This window comes from Microchirus variegatus (assembly GCF_963457635.1).
Source record: "Microchirus variegatus genome assembly, chromosome: 6".
NCBI classification, from domain to species: Eukaryota; Metazoa; Chordata; class Actinopteri; order Pleuronectiformes; family Soleidae; genus Microchirus; species Microchirus variegatus.
In genome coordinates this window covers 20,720,917-20,741,673 of record NC_139807.1, presented here as the reverse complement: position 1 = coordinate 20,741,673, position 20,757 = coordinate 20,720,917, and the positions used below count along the sequence as shown (strand labels likewise).

The 20,757-nt window shown below is 41.1% G+C and overlaps 2 protein-coding genes across 2 annotated transcripts; one reads left to right on the top strand and one right to left on the bottom strand.

The window, feature by feature from the left end:
• Nucleotides 1-11: 11 nt before the first annotated feature.
• Nucleotides 12-10,967, top strand: LOC310928686 (vesicle transport protein SEC20-like; the record flags this gene model as incomplete). The annotated part of the gene is made up of 5 exons (XM_083891325.1): nucleotides 12-92; nucleotides 8,699-8,791; nucleotides 9,590-9,681; nucleotides 10,199-10,317; nucleotides 10,771-10,967. The coding sequence occupies 5 exons, from the start codon at nucleotides 12-14 to the stop codon at nucleotides 10,965-10,967; spliced, it is 582 nt and encodes a 193-aa protein (XP_083747451.1).
• Nucleotides 10,968-13,996: 3,029 nt separating this feature from the next.
• nkx2.5 (NK2 homeobox 5) lies at nucleotides 13,997-15,479 on the bottom strand (the record flags this gene model as incomplete). The annotated part of the gene is made up of 2 exons (XM_083891095.1): nucleotides 13,997-14,595; nucleotides 15,113-15,479. 2 exons carry the CDS (start codon nucleotides 15,477-15,479, stop codon nucleotides 13,997-13,999), a joined length of 966 nt encoding a protein of 321 aa, XP_083747221.1.
• Nucleotides 15,480-20,757: the final 5,278 nt, after the last annotated feature.

The following is a 20,757-nucleotide window of genomic DNA, read 5'->3' as shown; positions in this document are numbered from 1 at the left end:
CGCTGGCAAACATGGCGTCCTCAGATGTCCACGTCCGAATATGTGAGCAAGAAATACTCAAATATGACTTGGAAATTAAAGCTCTCATCCAGGTGCGAGTATTTCTTTGGTAAGATCAATTTGTTTAGAGTTGCAACATGGGAGCGCTTGAGCTTGTCATTAAGCTGAACTGTTTTTGTCTGTTAGCATTTAGTGTTAGCAGCTGCTGTTAGCCGCTAGACACATCGCCAACAACCGTGGCATCAGCTGCTCCTGATGATTTAACGAGGGCTGTAAAGTCAAAGTCGACTGGTCGGCACGCTCTGCCGATTATTATTATTATTATTCAATTATTATTTTTTGTCATGGTGAATTTAATTAGGAGGAAAGTACCAAGTGCTAATAGGGGTGTTTTAGAGCACCCGTGTTTCACATGTAACAGCGTGTCGTCAACACCCCTCTTGTTTTCCACTATTTTGGTTTAGTCCACGGAGCCTTGGCTAATGAGAGACAGACAGATTAGCGTTGGCATTAATTAGACGAATTAGAATTTGAATTAATTTTCATTTTAGGCTAAAGTCAGTCCTCCTGTATGGGGTTGAATTTGTTCCACTGATATTTGTATATGTGCAAATGGTGATCCACACGTATTTCTTGATTTGTATGCGCGTTTTGAGATCCAAAAATAAAAAAAATCTAATTTGTAACTTGTATATGCATTTTTACAAATGAAGATGTCATTTTTAAATAACGTGACATTTGTAAAACAAATTTGCATTTGTGAATTGTGATTCCGCATTTGTGGATCGCCAGAACACACATTTGTGGAATGCCTCCCTTTATCAGCAGGTGGCAGTGTTTTAAAAGTAGAATCTAGCTTCAATCCGTGAACAAGAAGTTCATTCGTTTTTCAAAATAAAACCAGAAAAAAACGATAAAACGACTTGTTTTATCAATAATCGTATTCAAAATCATGTGAATCAAATCAAATGAAAAAACGGATAACGACTCGTTACTGATCAGTTCTGTCAGTCAGTGGTCACTCGGCTTGACTGCGGTCAAACCAGCCGTCTTTCGTTTCTATGTCGGCTCCATGGGAAGAAATCAACAGTGTTTAACTGATTCATTGACTTTATTTCTTCGCCCAGCGCAGTGTGAGTCAGACGGCAGCAAGTGACAGACACAGACTGAACTGATCAGTCGATAAATATAAGGTTCATATGTTTAACACACTCAAACTGTATTGACGAGACGTACTCACACCGTGTAGTTCAACATCGAAGTTTACTTGCAACTGCACTTCCTTGTTACATACACTTCAGCTAAGCAACTGGTGCCAACTAGTGGTAACGTTGATCATTACATCTCAATACATCTCCCTTTTTTTCAAGTAAAGTATTCTTGTACCACTTAAACTTAAATCTTATTCAGTAAATTAATCAATTCTTGTTAACGTGCTTTCACAGCTTAACTGAAATATTTTCCAGAAATAATTCCTTTTAAATTCCAATTCACATTTTACTAACATTTACCACTTTATCTTAACACAGTTTCCTCTTTGGCACTTTAACTGATTAGAACCTTAACATGTGTATTTCTCTTCAATCAGTCTCTTTGGTTTCACAATCAGTCTTTTTGGTCTTTGACCCTGTGTGACATCAGTTGGTGTGTCTTTGTCTGTCTCAAAACAGGATTGGTCTGAGATGACTGGCATGTCATTTGTGTCATTGTCCATGAGTTCTTTCTGAGGCACTTTGAGCAGATGCCTTCTGTTCCGCCTCAATGGTGTCCCATACTCCGTGATGACTTCATATGATCTAGGTGTTGTCTCCCTGACCACCTTAGCTAGTGGTCCCCACTGTCCATCACATCTCACCCTCACAATGTCCTCCTGTGAGAATGGGCCCAGAGCCTTGGTTGCTCTGTCGTACAGTCCTATCTGTCCCTTGTTTGGACGTGTTGTCACATACTTTTCCTTCCTGTATGTGGCTGCTGGAAGCCTGGTCCTGAGCTTTCTTCTCATGAGCATTTCTGTTGGCGAAAGTCCATTCTCCAGTGGTGATGCTCTGTAGTTCAGGACAGCAAGGTATGGATCGTCTGCATTTTCTGCAGCTTTTTTCAGAATACGTTTCACTATTTGTACTCCCTTCTCCGCTAATCCATTGGATTGCGGGTAGTGAGGACTCGAAGTCACATGTTCAAAACCGTACATTTCTGCAAAGTTCTTAAAGTATTGGCTCGAGAATTGTGGTCCATTGTCACTTATCACAGTCATAGGGATCCCATGACGTGCAAAGATCGCTTTTGTGTGTGTCACAACTCTCTCAGCAGTCGTATCACTCAAACACATGAATTCTGTGTAGTTGGAATGATAATCTATGACTAACAGGTAGGCCTTGCCTTTAAGATGAAAAAGATCCATCCCAAACTTTCTCCACGGTTCCCTGGGCTTGTCATGTGGCCTCATCGGTTCCTTGGGCTGCTGATATCTGTGGCGCTGGCAAGTGTCACAGCGCTGGATGTAGGTCTCAATATCTTTGTTCATGTACGGCCAGTACAATACTTCTCGTGCACGTCTCTTGCATTTTTCTATTCCTAGATGTCCTTCGTGCACTAATCTGACCATTTGCTGTCTTAATGAGTAAGGAATAACAATCCTGGTGCCTTTTAGAAGAACACCGTCTAACACTGACAGTTCCCCTTTAAAGTGTTGGTATGGCTTAGACAGTTTAACCTGGCCTGGTAGGTTTATCTGTTCCATGACTCGTTTCAATGTTTCATCCCTTTGTGTTTGTTTGGCTATCTCTGACCATTTTAAGTCTGACACTGGCATGTGTGCTCTGACACAGTCTACATGGATTTGCAAGATTTCTTCAGTTGTGCTCCTTAAATCCTGCAGGCTGGCCATGCTCAACGCATCTGCCACCACTAGGTGTTTTCCTGGTTTAAACTCAAAGTCCACGTCATATTTCTGAAGTCTTAGCATTAGTCGTTGAATGTGTGGTGGTGCATCACCCAGTGGCTTCTGTGAAATTGCTATTAGCGGCTTATGGTCAGTTTCCAGTGTTACTGTTCTTCCATAAACATATTCATGGAATTTCTTTCTGCACTGGTCATAGTGCGAGATGCGTACGCGACAGGATACCACTCTGTGTCATGCTTTTGAAGACGCACAGCTCCTAGGCCGGCCTTGGATGCATCAGTTGACACCTTTAACGGTTTGTCCTGTTCGTAGAATGTTAAGACGGGCTCTCTGATCAGACTATTCTTTAGCCACTCTCATTCTTTTGCGTGCTCTGGCATCCACTGCCACATTGTTTTATTCTCTAGCAAGCTTCTCAGTGCGTTAGTGTTAGCTGAAAGGTTTGGGACAAATTTTCCCAAGTAGTTAACTAAGCCTAAAGCTCTCTGTAGGTCATTTTTGTCCTGTGGTACAGGCATTTCAGCAATCGCCCTGACTTTCTCTGGATCCGGTTGGACCCCTGCCTCTGAAAATTTCTCCCCCAGGTAGGTTATTTCTCTAACCCCAAATTGGCATTTGCTTTTGTGTTTAGCTTTAGTCCTGACTTTTGCGCCTTAGTGAGAACTATGCGCAGCCTCGCATCATGCTCCTCTTTTGTTTTGCCCCAGACTACGACATCATCAATAAAAACACCCACCCCTTCTATTCCATCAAAGAGCTGCTGCACTGTCCTATGAAATACTTCAGGGGCGGAGCTTATTCCAAATGGAAGTCTCAAGAAGCAATGTCAACCAAAAGGAGTGTTAAATGTGCACAACCTAGAACTTTCCTCATCAAGCACAATCTGGTAAAACCCAGATGAAGCATCTAGTTTAGAGAAGTAGCATGCTCCACTCATTGCACTAGTTATGTCTGATTTAGTTGGAAGCCTGTAGTGTTCACATTGGATTGCCTTATTTAAATCTTTGGGATCTATGAATAATCTCAGATCTCCATTAGGTTTCTCAACAATGACTAGGGAGTTAACCCATTCAGTGGACTCTTCAATTTTCCTGATGACCCCTTCAGTTATCAAAGAGTCTAGCTTTTCCCTGAGTCTCTTCTTAAGTGCGACAGGCACTTTCATGCTGGGTGTATGACTGGTTCTGCATTATCTTTTAACCTGATTTTGTGTTTGCCTGGCAGACGTCCTATGCCTTTAAACACATCTGCATATTCTTTCACCCAGTCAGCATGTGTAGCTCTTGTTGCAGTAGTCACCGTTTTCTTAGTTTGTTTGTTTTCTGTCATTTTGTCAGCATCAATGACATGTATTCTCTTTATTAGCCCTAGCTGCTCACAGGTTTTTAAACCCAGAATAGCTTGTCTATTCCCCTCAACAAGCACAAATGGAGCATTCACTTTCTGATCATCTCTAGTCAAACTAACTCTACACACCCCTTTAGTGGGTATAGGAGTGTCATCATATGTCCTTAGATTTATCTTTTTGTCTCTCACCTTGGGCTTGTTTTTCAGTCTTTTAAAGTCTGTTATTGGCAGTATGTTCACCTGCGCTCCCGTGTCCAGTTTCAGCGGGATGTCGGTGCCATTCACATCCAGGTGAGCTATCCACTCATCATTTGAAGCCGTCTGTGCCTTCTCTATTGCACCCACAAAGAACGCCATCTCCTCGTCGTCCTCGGTGTCGCTCTGCTTTTCCACGAGTTGCACTTTCTTCTTGGTGAAACAGCATTTAGCGAAGTGATTTTTCCCACCGCATTTCCTGCAGTCTTTCCCGAACGCTGGGCACTGTTTCGGCGCGTGTCTCAGCCCGCACCTCTCGCAGTTTCCCCTCTCGTGCTGCGGCTGTTGCCTCTGCTCTCTTTTCCTTGCCGATGTCCTCGGTCTCCCGCGCTGGACCGCGTCCACTTCCACAGCTTCACCCTCGTTGCTGAATGTCTTTATCTGCGCCTTTGCGCTCTCTGAAGCTTGGCATATTTTAATAGCTTTTTCAAGCGTGAGATCAGTCTCTTTCAGTAAGTGCATTCTCACCTTATTGTCTAGTACACCGATAACTATCTGGTCACGTATCATTGAATCACATAACGTGCCGAAGTTGCATGACTGACTTGTCAGCCGTAGGTCTGTGACATACTTTTCTATCGGCTCGGACTCTTTTTGAACACGGTTCCTGAAAACATATCTCTCATGTCTCATTCTTTCTTGGTGTGCTGTACTGCTCGAATTTTGCCATGACCACATCGAACTTATCTTTTTGGTCGTTTGTGAAGATAAACGTCCAGTGCGCTGCGGCCTGCTACTGTTAGCAACAATGCTATCTTCCGCTTGTCGTCGCCTTCCAGTCCGATGGCAAGCACATATAGTTCAAACCTCTGTTTGAATGCTTTCCAGTTTTCGTTGACGTTTCCTGTCAACTTCAACTCCTCTGGTTGACGTATAAAGTTCATTTTCCAGTTGAGATATTTCTCCTGGTACCATGTATTGACGAGACGTACTCACACAGTGTAGTTCAACATCGAAGTTTACTTGCAACTGCACTTCCTTGTTACATACACTTCAGCTAAGCAACTGGTGCCAACTAGTGGTAACGTTGATCATTACATCTCAATACACAAACAGCAGGAGAAATCGCGGGTGTGAGTCGATATATTTAATAACATGGAAATGTACTTCCGACTTTATATTCTCGTATAACTGCCACTTTTAATATCGTACATGTCGAAATATTACCCCCTCCCCCGGTCCACAATTTATTTTTTTAAATGCTTGTGTTAACCGTTCCTGCTCGGGGCTCAGACCGTAGTCGGTAAGCACAGAGGAGAGTTTCCTCCAGGGCCGAAGTTGATGCTAACTTCAGGGCTAACCCCCTTCACTTTGTCTCCAGCAGTGGCAAACGACTCACACAGAGGCTCCACTTTGTGCTTGAGAAAGCGACTGTTTTATTTCACCCAAAACAGTTGTGACTGTGTTCTAAACTCTTAAAGCACTCGTGCTGACAAGTCCCTCGCTCCATTCACCGTCTTACTCGTACACACAACAACAACTACACACACACATCACACTCACACATGCGTACTGCTCCACCACCTTAACGGAGCCACGCTACTCTTTACTCTTATAACACTTGGCCATATATTGCGTCATAAAAAGATGCCATAGAATAATCCTCCAGGCCGGCCATACTTCTTTGGTTTGTTTTGAAGTGCTGCTGATAGTTCTAATACAGGTCACTTCCGGGTCACGCAACTTGCATATATGAAAATTAGATTAAACTGGAAACGCTCTTTATCCGTTTTGTCCATTTTTAATTTCAGTACAAAATTAGGAAATTGGAAAAACGAGTCGTTATCCGGTTTTTCATCTTGATTTTGTAAACAAGAACCCGAGAAAACAAGTAGTTTTTTCGTTTTTTTTTCTGGTTTTATTTTGAAAAACGAATGAACGTTTTGTTCACGGATTGAAGCTAGATTCTACTTGTAAAACACTGCCATCTGCTGATGAAGGGAGGCATTACTGAGACAAATATACCATGCATTCCACAAATGTGTGTTCTGGCGATCCACAAATGCAAAATCACAATTCACAAATGCAATTTTCAGTTTTACAAATGTCACGTTATTTACAAATGCACATCTGTATTTGTAAAAATAAATATACAAGTTACGAATTGGATTTTTTTATTTGTGGATCTCAAAACATACATACAAATCAAGAAATACGTGTGGATCACAATCTGCACATTCGTGTGGATCTGTACTACTTTCATGCAAAGAATGTCTCAAAAATCCATAACTGTGGAAAGCGAGAAATGCGTGTTCTGGCGATCCAAAAATGCGAAATCACAATTCACAAAAGCGAGAAATGCGTGTTCTGCCGATCCACAAATGCGAAATCACAATTAGCAAATTTCAGTTTTACAAATGTCACGTTATTTACAAATGAGATCTTTATTTGTAAAAATCAAGATACAAGTTACAAATTTGATTTTTTTATTTGTGGCTCTCAAAACACGCATACAAATCAAGAAATATGTGTGGATCACAATTTGCACATATACAAATATCAGTGCGGGTGATCAGCTCCGCCTCTGTGGACGCTCGGTGCGCACTGTGGCCGACACAGAGCAGCGTTAAGCCCAATTTATACTCCTGCATAGGTTACGGAGACCCCTCTACGTAGCCTGTCGGAGAGCCTCTGCGTCGTCTCCGACTGCACAAAATATTTTGTCTGTCATAAGTGTCCGACACTCCGTCAAGGGACAACGGAGACGGCAAGAGCTGTGATTGGTCCTCAGGACAGGCCGAGCTAACGCTGCTCTGTGCCGGCTCACAGTGCACACCGAGCGTCCACAGAGGCGGAGCTGATCACCGCCAACAACGGTGCTGCCAAACTATAAATACGTCATATCTTAATACACACAGCACATGTTTAGACTCTAAATGGCCAATTTCTCTCAACTTGTCTTAAAACTGTGTTCCGTGACACAGAAAAATGAGAAACGGCCACTGTTTCAACAACAACAGTCTTTCTCTCTCGGACGCCATTGCTCACTGTAGCCAAAAGCAAAACAACCTTGCGCAGCGACCCCTACTGATCGGGCGGGAAATTGCAGCGCGTATCTGTCCACGATAGTATGACGGCTCGAGGGGTCTCTGTGGTTACGCAGTCGGAGAAGTATAATTTGGCCTTTAGCGCGGCCTGTCCTGAGGACCAATCGCAGCCCTTGCCGTCTCCGTTGTCCCTTGACGGAGTGACGGACACTTATATTTTTATATATATATATATATATATATATATATATTATAATATTTTGTGCAGCCTGAGACGACGCAGAGGCTCTCCAAGCTCTCCGTCGACGCAGAGGGCTCTACGTAACCTACGTAGAGCACTTTATGCAGGAGTTTAAATTGGGAGTAAGAGCCGCAGCCGCACAGGTGCTTTGCGGATGCAGCTCTTTTAAAATTAAAATAGCCGCACCGCAAAGCACACACCGCACCCCCCAATTAGTCGATTTTTAGTAGAAATTTCAGGGCTTTAGTCGACCAAGAGTTTCTTTGGTTGATTACAGCCCTAGAACGTTATGTCTTTATGTCTAAATTTTCATGTGAAGTGGAATCAAGAATATTTAAATGTTTTATTAGATACAATAACGTAGCCCAGCTAACGCAGCTACTTGATTTAAATTATAAGAGGAAGAAATAAGTCATTTTATTAGCAAATAATCATTGAAAGTCTGTATCAAACATAAGTTACTAACAGTTACTAACAGTCAATTTTCTTTTAAAAGTTTTTGTTTGTTTGTTTTTTAGAGGTTTCTAGAGCAAACTTTCTTGCTTTTTGACATTTTAAAACCTAACAGTGAATCATATAACTAATCTAAAGTGATCATGAAAACTTGAGAAAACACTTGGAGAGTGCAAACCTCTGCCAAGGCATCTCTCTGCCAGTGTCAATATTCTCACGTGTCTCACAAGGTTAATTGTTTTTCAGACAGAAATGACCAAATCAAATTAATTCTTCCTTGTGTCATCACCTACATCCCCAGAACATTTTTTCTTCCAGTTATGCTCCTCCCAGATGTTGCCAAAAACTACTTTGTGAAAGCAAAAACTGTGATCTTTAAAATTATTTTCCGTCGACTGCTTATTTTAACAATGTTGTAATATTGTTTTACACAACATGTCGATAAACATTACTTCAGCTGACACCGAGCAGGAGGTGCAGACATTTGTAATTTTTGCTTCCCTGTGTCACCAGGATATTAATGAGTGTGCAGGTCCTCAGAGCAAGCTTACAGAACTGAATACAGATGTGAAGAAGAATTTCTACAATCTCAGATTAAGAATGCAGGTAAGAAGCATTTATTTTTTTCTTTATCTGTGAACATGATTACACTATCAATTACCAATAAATCAATCAAATCAAACTTTATATAGAACTTTTCATACAAGACAATGCAAATTTAAAGTTCACAGGATAATAACATAATCAAGGAAAACAAATCGGCATTAATACAGTCGTGAGGAAAGGAAGCGAGTGAAATGCTATCGTAGAACTTGTAAAAAGCCATAAGGGAAAACACTGGAGACATGAGAAAAGGAGGTAAAAGAAGGTACAAAAAATGTAAATAGGAAGAGATTAAATGAATATGTGAGTAAATGAGGACATAAAAGTACGTAAATAAGTAAATAAAAACTGCGATGGTTGAGAGAATGATCCTGGGGTTATTACAGTGATTGTTAAGCAATTGTGAGAAATGTGTTCTTCTTGCATGTTTGACTGCATTGTTGAAAATAGTCAGCTCTTCAAGTAATATGTTGTAATTCAACAGTTTCTCTTTAACAGTAAAGAGGAAATGTGATATGTTGCAAATATGAGTATGCCTCTTCCAGAGTTACTGTATTGCTTTTAATAAATTAGGTGCAGATTAATTACAGTAGAAACAAGTTGATATTACTGTACTTAACACTGAATCTGTCTCTTGAAAGTATAAAGTTAGAAACAGGATTTCAAATAGTGATAATGTATTTTTATGCTGTTACAGAATAACCAGAATTACATCATTTGTTGTGGTGATCATTTAGATAAAGATTGACATTGTTTATCATATTAGCATAGTAATCAGTGGTTGTATTGTTTCTTTGACAGGATTTAGAGCAAATGGCGATGGAGCAAGACAAAGAGTCAGACAGGCAAACCTTGATCAGTCAGGTGGAGGGACACAGGAAACAGATGCTGAGGTAACGTCTGTTTTCTGAGTTGTGAATGCTGTGAAATAGGCTTTAAAATTCTAAGTGTTTTCCCCTTTGTGATATATGTGTATTCACAGTAACCAGACAGCTTGGAGGAAAGCTAACCTTGCCAGCAAACTGTCTATAGAGAACATGGAGAAGCAGGCTCTTCTTAATGAAGCAGACAGTACAGTGAGACAGAGGTGAGCTGACACTGAGTGTGTTTACATGCACACAAAAAAACTATTACTGGCAATGATCGGGTAACTGGAATAAACCGTTTAAGGTGTCTACATGTCTCTGAGAAATCAGATTATTGACAGAAACCTAGGTTTTTCAAAAAACGATAACGGCGATAGTGAATATCGGTTTATTCCATTTACATGAGCACATGATCAGTTTTACTGCTCCGATTATCCTCAAACGTCACATTATTAGGGTTGTATTTATAAAACCACCATTTGGGATGTGTTCAATGTTAGGGCAGAGATTAAAAAAATATTGTGTATTGTATTTCTCATTCCAGGAAGATGACCAAAGAGGGTCTGGCACAGACGAGCAGCGACATCACAGAAAACCTGATGAGCATCAGCCGCATGATGGCGCAGCAGGTTCAGCAGAGCGAGGAGACCATGACATCACTGGGTTAGTGAAGGATTGTTAACACAAATCCTTATCATCCTACTTCTTTAAATAAACTCCATCCATCCATCCATTTTCTGCTGCTTTATCCTCCACATGAGGGTCGTGGGGGGGGGGGGTGCTGTGCCAATCTCGGCTGACAAAGGGTGATAGGCGGGGTCACATCCTGGACAAATCGCCAGGCCATCACAGGGTCACATAGAGACAAACAACCATCCACTCTCGCACCTGCAGTAAATTTAGAGTGTCCAATTTACCTAATCCTCAAATCTGCATCTTTTTTGGCTGTGGGAGGAAACCGGAGAAAACCCATGCACACACGGGGAGAACAAGCACTAACCAGGCCCGACCATGCTTTTAAAATAAACTCAATGTTCCAAAGTATGGTTTTTGAGGTTTAGCTGATTGAATGCACACCACCATAAATAATGTGAGCAACATCTCTTCTGTTTGAAGCAACCTCCTCGAGGACAATCCAGGAGACCAATGAAGAGTTTAAGGCCATGACGGGGACCATCCAGCTGGGGAGAAAGCTCATCACCAAGTACAACCGTAGGGAGCTCACAGATAAACTGCTCATCTTTCTGGCAGTGGCCCTCTTCCTCGCTACAGTCCTCTACATCCTCAAGAAGAGACTGTTCCCCTTCCTGTAGACCAAGGTACCACAGAGGAACTCTCACATTACCACCAAATGCCGTACTTTCCCTCAAACAAAACTCCTTTGTGCCAAATTACACTCACATGTCACTGAGGCTAAAGTATTAACCACAAAAAGCAACACCAACCTCTGCACCTACTGTATATCTCTACGCTGTGCTTTTTATTAACTAAGAAATAATAATTTTTAGGTTAATTTTTATTTTTTCCATCAAACAAAAGGAATCATTCCAGAGTTGTATGTTCAGTGAGTGAGACAGTGATGCTGTGCAAGTCAGACATGGAAGGAGGGACGACCCATACAAATAGTTTCTCTTACAGACTCCTGTGAATCCATTTGCCACTGAAGCAGAGGTGGAAGTGCAGTCCTGTACCTGTGTGTGTGTGTGTTCAGTTAAGAAGCCTGAAAGTGTAGGACGCACATTGAAATCACAAATCTAAAGAATCAGAATCTGATTTTCAATTTGATGTGATTATCTAGTAACATTGTTCATAAAAGTTTTTATATACATGCTTTCCTCGTAAACATTTACTTAAAAGTAGTGACCAATGGCTATTTTGTTTGTTTGTTTGTGACAATTAATTTAAAAAACCAAACTTGTGTTGTAATTTGTATTTATAATGAACTAATGTATGATTACTGTAAGGTATAATTTATTATTAGATCATATTGAGCTGGCACTATTTTTAAATAAGAGATATTTAAATGCTTTTTATCTTTATAATGATTTTAACCTGCCTGCAGTCCTTCACAGTTGTTGACTCATTAGCAAGCAGCGGAAAAAAAGAAACTTTATTCCTGGTAAGAGTGGACACAGTGTCCTCGGTCTCTGGTCTTCAGCAGAAAAGCTCAGAAAAGCAGTGGCAGTCATCACACTGGCAAAGATAGAGCAGCATTCACTCCTGCCTTTCTTCAGATAAGACCCGGAAAAGTAGATTATTCCAACCCGTTTCCCTCTCCGTGTCCACCGTGGGTGGAGGTTGAGGTGGGAGTATTTTTAGGTTTGCATGGCGCTGTTATCTGACATTGCCTTTCCAGCGCCTCGGAGGAGAGGGTGGCCAGAGGAGCTACATGACCTTGCCACCCTTCTGTGCAATCGCCTGGCATTGCTACGTTGTTATTCGTATGTAAAAGCTGTCAGTACTGATTTAGCAATAAACACAGAGTCAACGTCTCCCTTCATGTTTGACACGTGTGTGCGTGCGTTAGTTAGCGAATATTGTTTTTCAAGTGATACAAAAGACAACAGAGAGCGTGAAGAGTCCTGAGAGACGCCCAAGCGTCGCATACTCATGTAAAGTGGCCACTGTTGGGCAGAGCTGGTTTTTAGCCTGTTCATATAACTACACACTTAGACCAGGCCTTTGGCTCTCTGTCAAGCAAATTGGACTATTCTTGAATTTAGCACCGCGACAGTGTTGGTCGAGTGTTTTGGTTTGTACATGGACAAGTGGATCGAGGTCTCACGGGAACACACACGGCACCAAACTGACACTGTAAACACAGGAAACAAACTGTGGCCTGAATCCTGAGCAGTACATTGAGCATGCTTTGCTCAAATTGTATCAGACTGTTATCTACGTTATAGTCAGCCTCACCTGTGACACTTTACATTACAGTAACAGTATGGTAAAGATTTTTAATTATGCGCCTTATTTCTAATGGGATTTACAGCTTGGCAATAACAGTAATATTATGTTATTTCCACAGTAATAACCAGGTCATAGCTTGGTAATGAGAAATCTTTTGGCTACCATCATTTAAAATTGATTATAACCACATTATAAAGATGAAATTTGTCCACCTTTTTTCCCTCACACATTTTTCCACTGTAATTACTTGATGGTTATCGTAGAAATAACATGGTGTTGCCATAATATTACTCCCCAAATACAAAATTCTTACCATATTGTTGCTGTGCTGTAATCTCCAGTATTAACTTTTTCACCATTGAGCACAAATGCTTAATGCTATAATGCTATACGGTCTAGTCAGGCTTCTGGGTACATTACCTTACAAAAAAGTGAACTTTTAATAATCAGTTGTACTGTCATTGACTGGCTCACATCTCTCATATGACTTTCAGCATGGCTATAAATGCAGAATTATCAATAACATCCCCATTTCCTTGTCCAATTCAGATTTTTTTTTTTTTAAATGTTCAAGGCGACTGTGCTGGAGTGTACACGTGGCAGACAGCGGGGTTGTAAGAAAGTGTAAACTTTTTTAACAACATTTGAACCCTCAGGAGCATATTGAAGGAAGCATCCTAATAGCCACTTGAACATTTTAACCAGACACAAACCATGTGCAGATGTTGGGCTCCTTTACGTGGGTGGACCTGTATCCATCTCAGTCAGTCAGATACTTTGTAATATATAATATAATACGGTACACTGATTTCTCGTATGCTCTGTCTGTCATGGTACCACCGGCTACTTACTATTTGCTCTTCATAATGTGCAGAAACAGGTAAATTCCAGCCAATTTAAGCCCATAAGTGACTGCTGATACTCTGCTCTGCTAAGAATAAAACACACAAAGACAACTGTAACAATTCTTATAGTCTTTATTTCTGCACTCACTATAATCTTACAAAGATTTCATTCTCCACAACTGACTTTCATTATAAAAGTTCATTTTTATATAATTAATATACTGTAGGCTTAATAGTTTTCAAATTAAATATGAGTGTATGATTTAAACAAGACTTATATATAGACTTGTAATATTTGCACGGCTAAGTATTATAATAATAATGGTTTAATTTAAATGATTTATTTCTCTCCAAAGCCAGAAGTAATAATTAGAATGGCATTTCACTTAAATGTTGAATTAATTGCAACTTGTATGTATTTATTTAATTTGACGTGTGTGTAAATGTCTGTATTCAGACAAAAAACTGGTGCTCAAAACAAACAATAACACACAACCAAAAGCAAGTCTTTAAATATGAGAGACTTTACACGAACTGCACCACGTTTACAGATGCATGCATGTCAAAAATAGAATAATGTGATATATTCACCATGTCCTGATGCCATGTAGGCCGTTAGTGGAGGGAAACATGCTCTGGACGTTGTTCAGATCCCCCGCTGCAAAGTTCATGTATGTCCCGCTGTTGTTGTTGTTGGATCCCTGCACAGTTTGCATTGTGGCTGCGGGGTAATTGCACGCGTAGTTTGTGTTGCAGCCGGGTCCGGTGTAGTTAGTGAAAGGCGGGTAGTTGTTGTAGTTGAAATGGTTGATGTAGGACGGGTTGTAGGAGCTCGTGTCCGCCGCCATGCAGGGCCTCCCGTCCCGCACCAGCACCGGCACTGACACCCGCCTGGGCGGCGGCAGGGACACCATCTCCAGACTCTGGTCCTGCCGCTGCCGCTTGCACTTGTACCTCCTGTTCTGGAACCAGATCTTCACCTGGGTCGGGGTGAGTTTGAGAAGCCCGGCCAGGTGATCCCTCTCCGGGGCGGACAGGTACCTCTGCTGCTTGAAGCGGCGCTCCAGCTCATACACCTGCGCCTGAGAGAAGAGAACCCGCGGCTTCCTGCGTCTGCGGGGTTTTGGTGGATCCACATCCTGGGATTTAACGTCCTCCACGGACCCGAGAGCAGAACTGAACTCCACTGATATAACAACACGAAACAAAAGATTAATGTAAATGCGGCGACTTCTTTTTTTTTCTTCTTCTTTTTTTTTCCTTTTTTTAAAAAGGACATATTTCACTTTTAGTGTCCTTTTATTTTTTCATAATCACAAGTTTAATTTGAACAGTAACACTTTACAGCATTATATTATATTATAGTGTAAATTCTACCATGTTTGTTGTTTCCCTTCATTAGTTATGTTGCATTTAGAGTAAGCTTGGAAAAAAAGTTTACAGTCTACAGAAGAATGTATATGATATATTTCAAATGTTCCAATGCAACTTTTGTCGGTTGTGTTTGTAAACCAACACATTACAACGACATACTATTAATTTAATAATTACATTTAATTGGTGTTAATGCAGTCTTACATTGCATGTCTGAACTATACAAAAAATACAGTATTAGTTGGTTTAGCTTTTAATAGCTTTTCATGTGTAAACGTTGATGTACAATTACAACAGAGTTGAGGCCTATAATCACAAAGTCACCTCACCTTTTCTGCGTTTCCCCTCAAACCCGTCTGGTTTCTCATCCTTCATTAAATCCATATCCAAGAGCGATTTGCCATAAAAGTTGGAGGCAAAGCTGAGCGCAGAGTTCCCTCTGCCTGATCTGGACTCCTGCAGCTCTTCTCCAAACAGCGAGGACGCGGCGGTTGCGGTCGCCATGTCCCGCAGAGGCTCCTGCTTCATACGGGCCAGCATGCAGGAGGGAGAAGAGGAGAGTGAAGAGTCCGCCATGGTGCAGCAGTCCATGCGCGCAGAAACGTCCAGAGAAGACACCATGACGCCATGACTGTGCTCCAAGTTTAATATATCCCTCACAGAGAAGGGAGTGGACGTGCTGCCACTGGCAAACATTGTCATGAGGACTTAGAAAATAAAGAAGAAGAAAAACTATTAACCTGTCATATGGACGCAACAGTGAGACATCAACAAACTTCCTCTCTTGTCTGATAATATTTACTGTATTTAAGTATCAGTTTGGAACACCAGACTGAGCTTGAGTGAAGTGTGCATTTTGAATGTCAACTCTTGTCTCCACACTTTTCTCTTCTTGGCCTCTCTCTCCTCCCCAGTGACGCAGGGAGGAGGAGGAGTAAGGTGTCACCTGTTTAAAGACAATTAAAAATGCTGTTTATATTTCCATAAATCAGTCAATTTTTCGGATCAAATTTGTTCACTTTTTTTTTGTTCTTTGGTTTTTTTACCTTAGAAGTCAGTAATAACCCAGCACTGAGCTTGCATTAAAAACATAAACAGCAGCCATTGCATCTGCTGTAAACCAGTTTAATGGATTTTGTTTAAAATTAAAACAGATGTGCACATGTGCACCAAATGTGCAATTGTCAACTGCAATAATACCGGTAAATAATACCAATAACACTTTTTAGATGTCTACAGATAACCAGATTTCTTAAATATGTTAAAATGCAAGCTAGTTCGCTATCTGTGGGTGTTACTGATCACATTTATGCGGCTCTGTGCAATTAATATAAATCAGAACCAGTGTGGCAGTGAACCTTCATGCACCCTGACACTGACGAAGCTAAATGGGATCCAGCCATCAGAAAATAAATCATTTACACCTGTGTTTTTCGCCACTGTGACCTGTTAAAATGTATGGCTGCTGTGTTAAAGAGCCCATTACTTTACAGAGCAATCACCTTGATGAGTAGATAATGTCTATCTTTGTGGATGTGTATAACATGTGGCAGAGCCAGTGCAAGGCATAAGCGAATTATAAGCGGCTGCTTTGATGCCCTCGATGATCAGGGGGCCCCTGATGTAGTGTGTGGCGTAAAAACATTACAAATGTATGTACAGTATATATGTATTTATACATATATATGTATGTTGTATATACATACATATACATGTTGAACTCAAGATATTTTGTTTAGAATATTTGCTCATTTAGTGCACATTTGTACATCGTCCTAAGTTTTCTAAGTTTTAATAACCAAAGTCATTAAACTGGTTTACTTGTTTAATTCAAGTTCAGTGAAACCACACACACTTAGTGCTTCACTTTGAATACAAAAGTGCAAATGAATACAAATCACTTTTGTGAGGTTAAAAAACACAAGAGTGACACTGGTGCGGTGTAAATAACACAACTATAATTGATTTAGTTAAAAGTAAAGAGTAATCAGCTGAACTCTAAGGTTAAATATTAATATTATTTAGTTAAATATACCTTAGGGCCCCATACAGGCTTGAGCCTACGCCTGATGTGGATTATTTTCCACGTAAGAATCATTTATCCAGTGCTGCAGTAACAAGTGTGGAGCTGGACTTGTATGATGATGAGTTTTGGGGTGTTGGTCTGTCCCTCATACGACGAGAAACGTAACAGACCAGCATCTTTTTTTCTTTTTCTTTTTTTCTTAAGGAAAAAGAGGACAGACAACAGGACGAGAGTCTGGCCACAGAATGTGAAACCATGGAGCGACACATTCTGCTGTGCTGTCTGCCTCTAAGAGATTCTGGAGCCAATGTCTGTCTTATCAGGACGTGATAATAGATGACAACAAACCTGCACCTCACACACACACACACACACACACACACACCCACCCACGCTGCAGGTTATCCTGAAAGAAGTGTCACAAATGACACCCACGCTTTATCCAATTAAAGGGCCCCGTTTTGTTTCCTTTAACCTTTCTTTTATATTTATCGCCATGGTGAATTTGTATCCAGATCCATGGCTCCTTAAAGCTCGCCTCCACTGCTGGATTCTTGAGCCTATAGGAGCTGATGTTCAACTTAGCACACGATTAACAGGCTGTTTATATGTTACAATAACAACGTGCAAATCATTTCACCTCGCGGCAGTAAAACGGAGACAAGCGTGCGCAATGACGCATGGCCTTCCACGGCGTTTCCCCCGCTCGATTGGCACTATTAATGCCTGTGGAGACGGTCACAGGAGACAGACAGTATTATCGTTTGTTTTATCTTCGGCGTTTAGCGCAGCCACAGGGGTAAATGGGTCTCCCTGTCTCCGACCCAGCGATGGTGTTTATAGTTTTTAAAGACTATTTGTGCGCGTCGCCAGCTGATGAATGGCAGTAAAATCTCCCCCGGGCGCGCTGAGAGAACACGGGCCCAGCTCTCGCTGTAATAATTGGCAAAATAAAGTAAACGCACAGCGGAGAGAAACACAAGACATGATTAATTCCCACTCTCCCTGTTTGACTGTATATGTTGGAGTGAAATAATGTTTTTCTGCCTATATGTATATATATATACATACATATATATATATATAAAGAAGAGAAGTATACATTTAAACGACCAGTCCATTATCTGTCAAAAAGAATACATTTTTTTAAACTGAAAACCCTTCTTTCTAACTGTAAATTGAACATGACAGGTCTGGCATGTGTTTCATTTCCCTAATGCTCGGTCCTGCAGCAGCCTGTCCTCCCCTTTGACCTGTCTGTCTGCAGCACATCTCCAGCTCAGATAAAGCTGCAGATAAGGTTGCTTAAAAACTTCCGCTGCGCCGATGTGTGAGTATTTTAGAGCAGTGACGGCCCAAGCCTTTATGGGGCCTTGTGCAGAATTAGATTTGGGGGGGACCTCCCTCCCTCCCTCCAACCACCTCACAGTAGCTGCTTGACTATTATTGACACACATGAAGACAGTGGCTACTGTGGATACTGAACTTGAATTAAACAAGTAAACTAAGCTTTGGTTTTTAAAACAGAGATGTGCGCTGTATGAGCAAACCTTCAACTACAAAATAAAAGTAAATAAGGTGAGCTCAATTCTATTTAGGTATCTATATGTTCTTTTTTTTCCCCTCAACATTCTATTGCAGCTGCTTATGCCTTGGACCGGCTGTGATTTTGAGGATAACGTCTCTCAGTGTGGCGTTTCTCTCTCTCTTTGAGTTTGTGCGCGCGCGTGCGTGTGAGAGATGGAGAGAGACAGTGCTCAAGAAGCAGTAAAGTATTTAACGCATTAAACAATAATTAGCTGCAGCCTTAAACACACAATTGTACGGAGCCATGTTAGGGTGGAAAATAAAAATCGTCTGTAAACCGTTCCATCAGTTTAGTAATCCGCTCCCTCAGTTTTACTCAAAGTGTCCCTATACTTTGACACTTGAAAAAGTGTTACTGTAATACTCCCTGTCTGTCAATTCGCTGTGTGAGTAACGTGTCATCAAATACGTTCAATACTAAACTAAATATTCAGCCTGCACTGGTCTATGAATGTGGGTGATTCGTCTTGTATCTAAACAATATATGAAGAGCTTCTCTTTCAGTTCACGAAATCCTTGTAGCCGCAGCAGCTTCTCCAGTCCCGGAGAAGTGCGCGTCAGAGCGCAGTGCCATTACGCACGGTCATTCATTTTGACACTAAAATCATTTTTAATAGTGATAGTCTAGTGGGTAAGTAGGTGAACTGTTATTGTATAAAGCATTATGAGTATTAAGCATTCTTAATACATAAAGCATATTGTATAAAGCATAAATATATTGGGTGTGTGGTGGTAAACTCGACTGGGCCAGCCATACATTTGCCCCGCATGCCACGATGTCTCACTCCAAGGTTTTCTCAAAAGTTCCTCAAGCTCCAACATTTCAAGTGCGCCGTTATTGTGAATGGCCGTGCGTAGAGAAGCTCTTCATATATTGATTAGATACAAGACGAATCACCCACATTCATAGACCAATGCAGGCTGAATATTTAGTTTAGTATTGAACGCATTTGATGACACGTTACTCACACAGCGGATTGACAGACAGACAGGCAGTATTACAGTAACACTTTTTCAAGTGTCAAAGTAGGGACACTGAGTAAAACTGAGGGAACTGTTTCCTAAACTGAGGGAACGGTTTACAGACGATTTTTATTTTTTCCACACCTGACCCTAGCAGGGCTCTGTAGAAATCAGCTCAATTTGGTGGATATTACAAGTTAATTTTATTCTGAAATTGACATTATATGTTTTATATTTTTTTGTTAAATGCAATGTTTTTTAATCATACAACAAGCCAAGATGAAACACTCATTGAATAGTCATTTATCACATCTTTTTCCCACTGTCGTTCACAAATCCTGTACAAACCATCCAGTCAAGCAGTCTCACAAAGAATGTAAAAATAATCCAGGGAAATCTCATTGATTTACAGCTAAACCTTGAAGTGTTTACCATCGTGGTCTGACATCTCAGCTCATCAGATCTGTGATAATTCATATCACCACCTGTTTTTTCCATCCTTCTTTTTTAAAGACTTTGTTATGTGTTTTACTTCCCTGTGTGGATTTTCTTACTTACATGTAGCAGTTTAAGGTCAGTGCAGAGTCAAATGTGCTTTATAGTCCAAGGTCAGGTCTTGGCAACTGCATCTCCATCTCTGCTGTCCTGTAATATTAGTAACTGCACTGTGACTGATGTGGTTTAACAACTGATGAGTTAAATGCTTTTATCTCTGCCGTTTAGCCCTGTATTTAGCCACAGTGCCACCACGTGGTTGCTGTAGGAACGCACAACTTCAGTTTTGTCTGACTGTGTTGGCTACAAGGTTTTGTAGTGAAAAAGAAATCCGTGGCGGTTGTGCACACCATGTCACTCACTGCATGACTTTACAGCAACCATAAGCATCCCCTGGGCCAGAGTCAGGTCTTGTGCAAATGGAAACTGACTGAATATGGCGGCGATGTCGAGTGCCATCTGTCTGTGCATCATTTGTCTTGTCTGTGATGGAGGGAGCAGCATCCCATTCATCTGCCTTCCATCCCCCTCACCCCTCCTGCTTCTCACAGCCCTCACACACACATGTTCAGAAGCTTGGCAGAGCTTCACACGGTTTTCTGCTGAGTTCAAGGTGGGGAACTGGAGAGGATGGATCTTACTGCATGATTTAGTTTTGTCTACAGCTGATGTGTGAGAGGTCACTCGTGGGATACTGCTGTGCTGCAGCTCATGAGCTGATGAATGGACGTCAGCGGACAGGTTGTTCTACGATGACATATGCAGACTGGATGTGCAACAGAAATAATAATAATAATTATAATAAAAAAACAAAAACATTAATCATATAAAGCCACAGTTGTTGATGTTGTTATTCTGCATCTCGTTTTTGATGTAACTTTATTTTTATGCTCCATCTTTCAT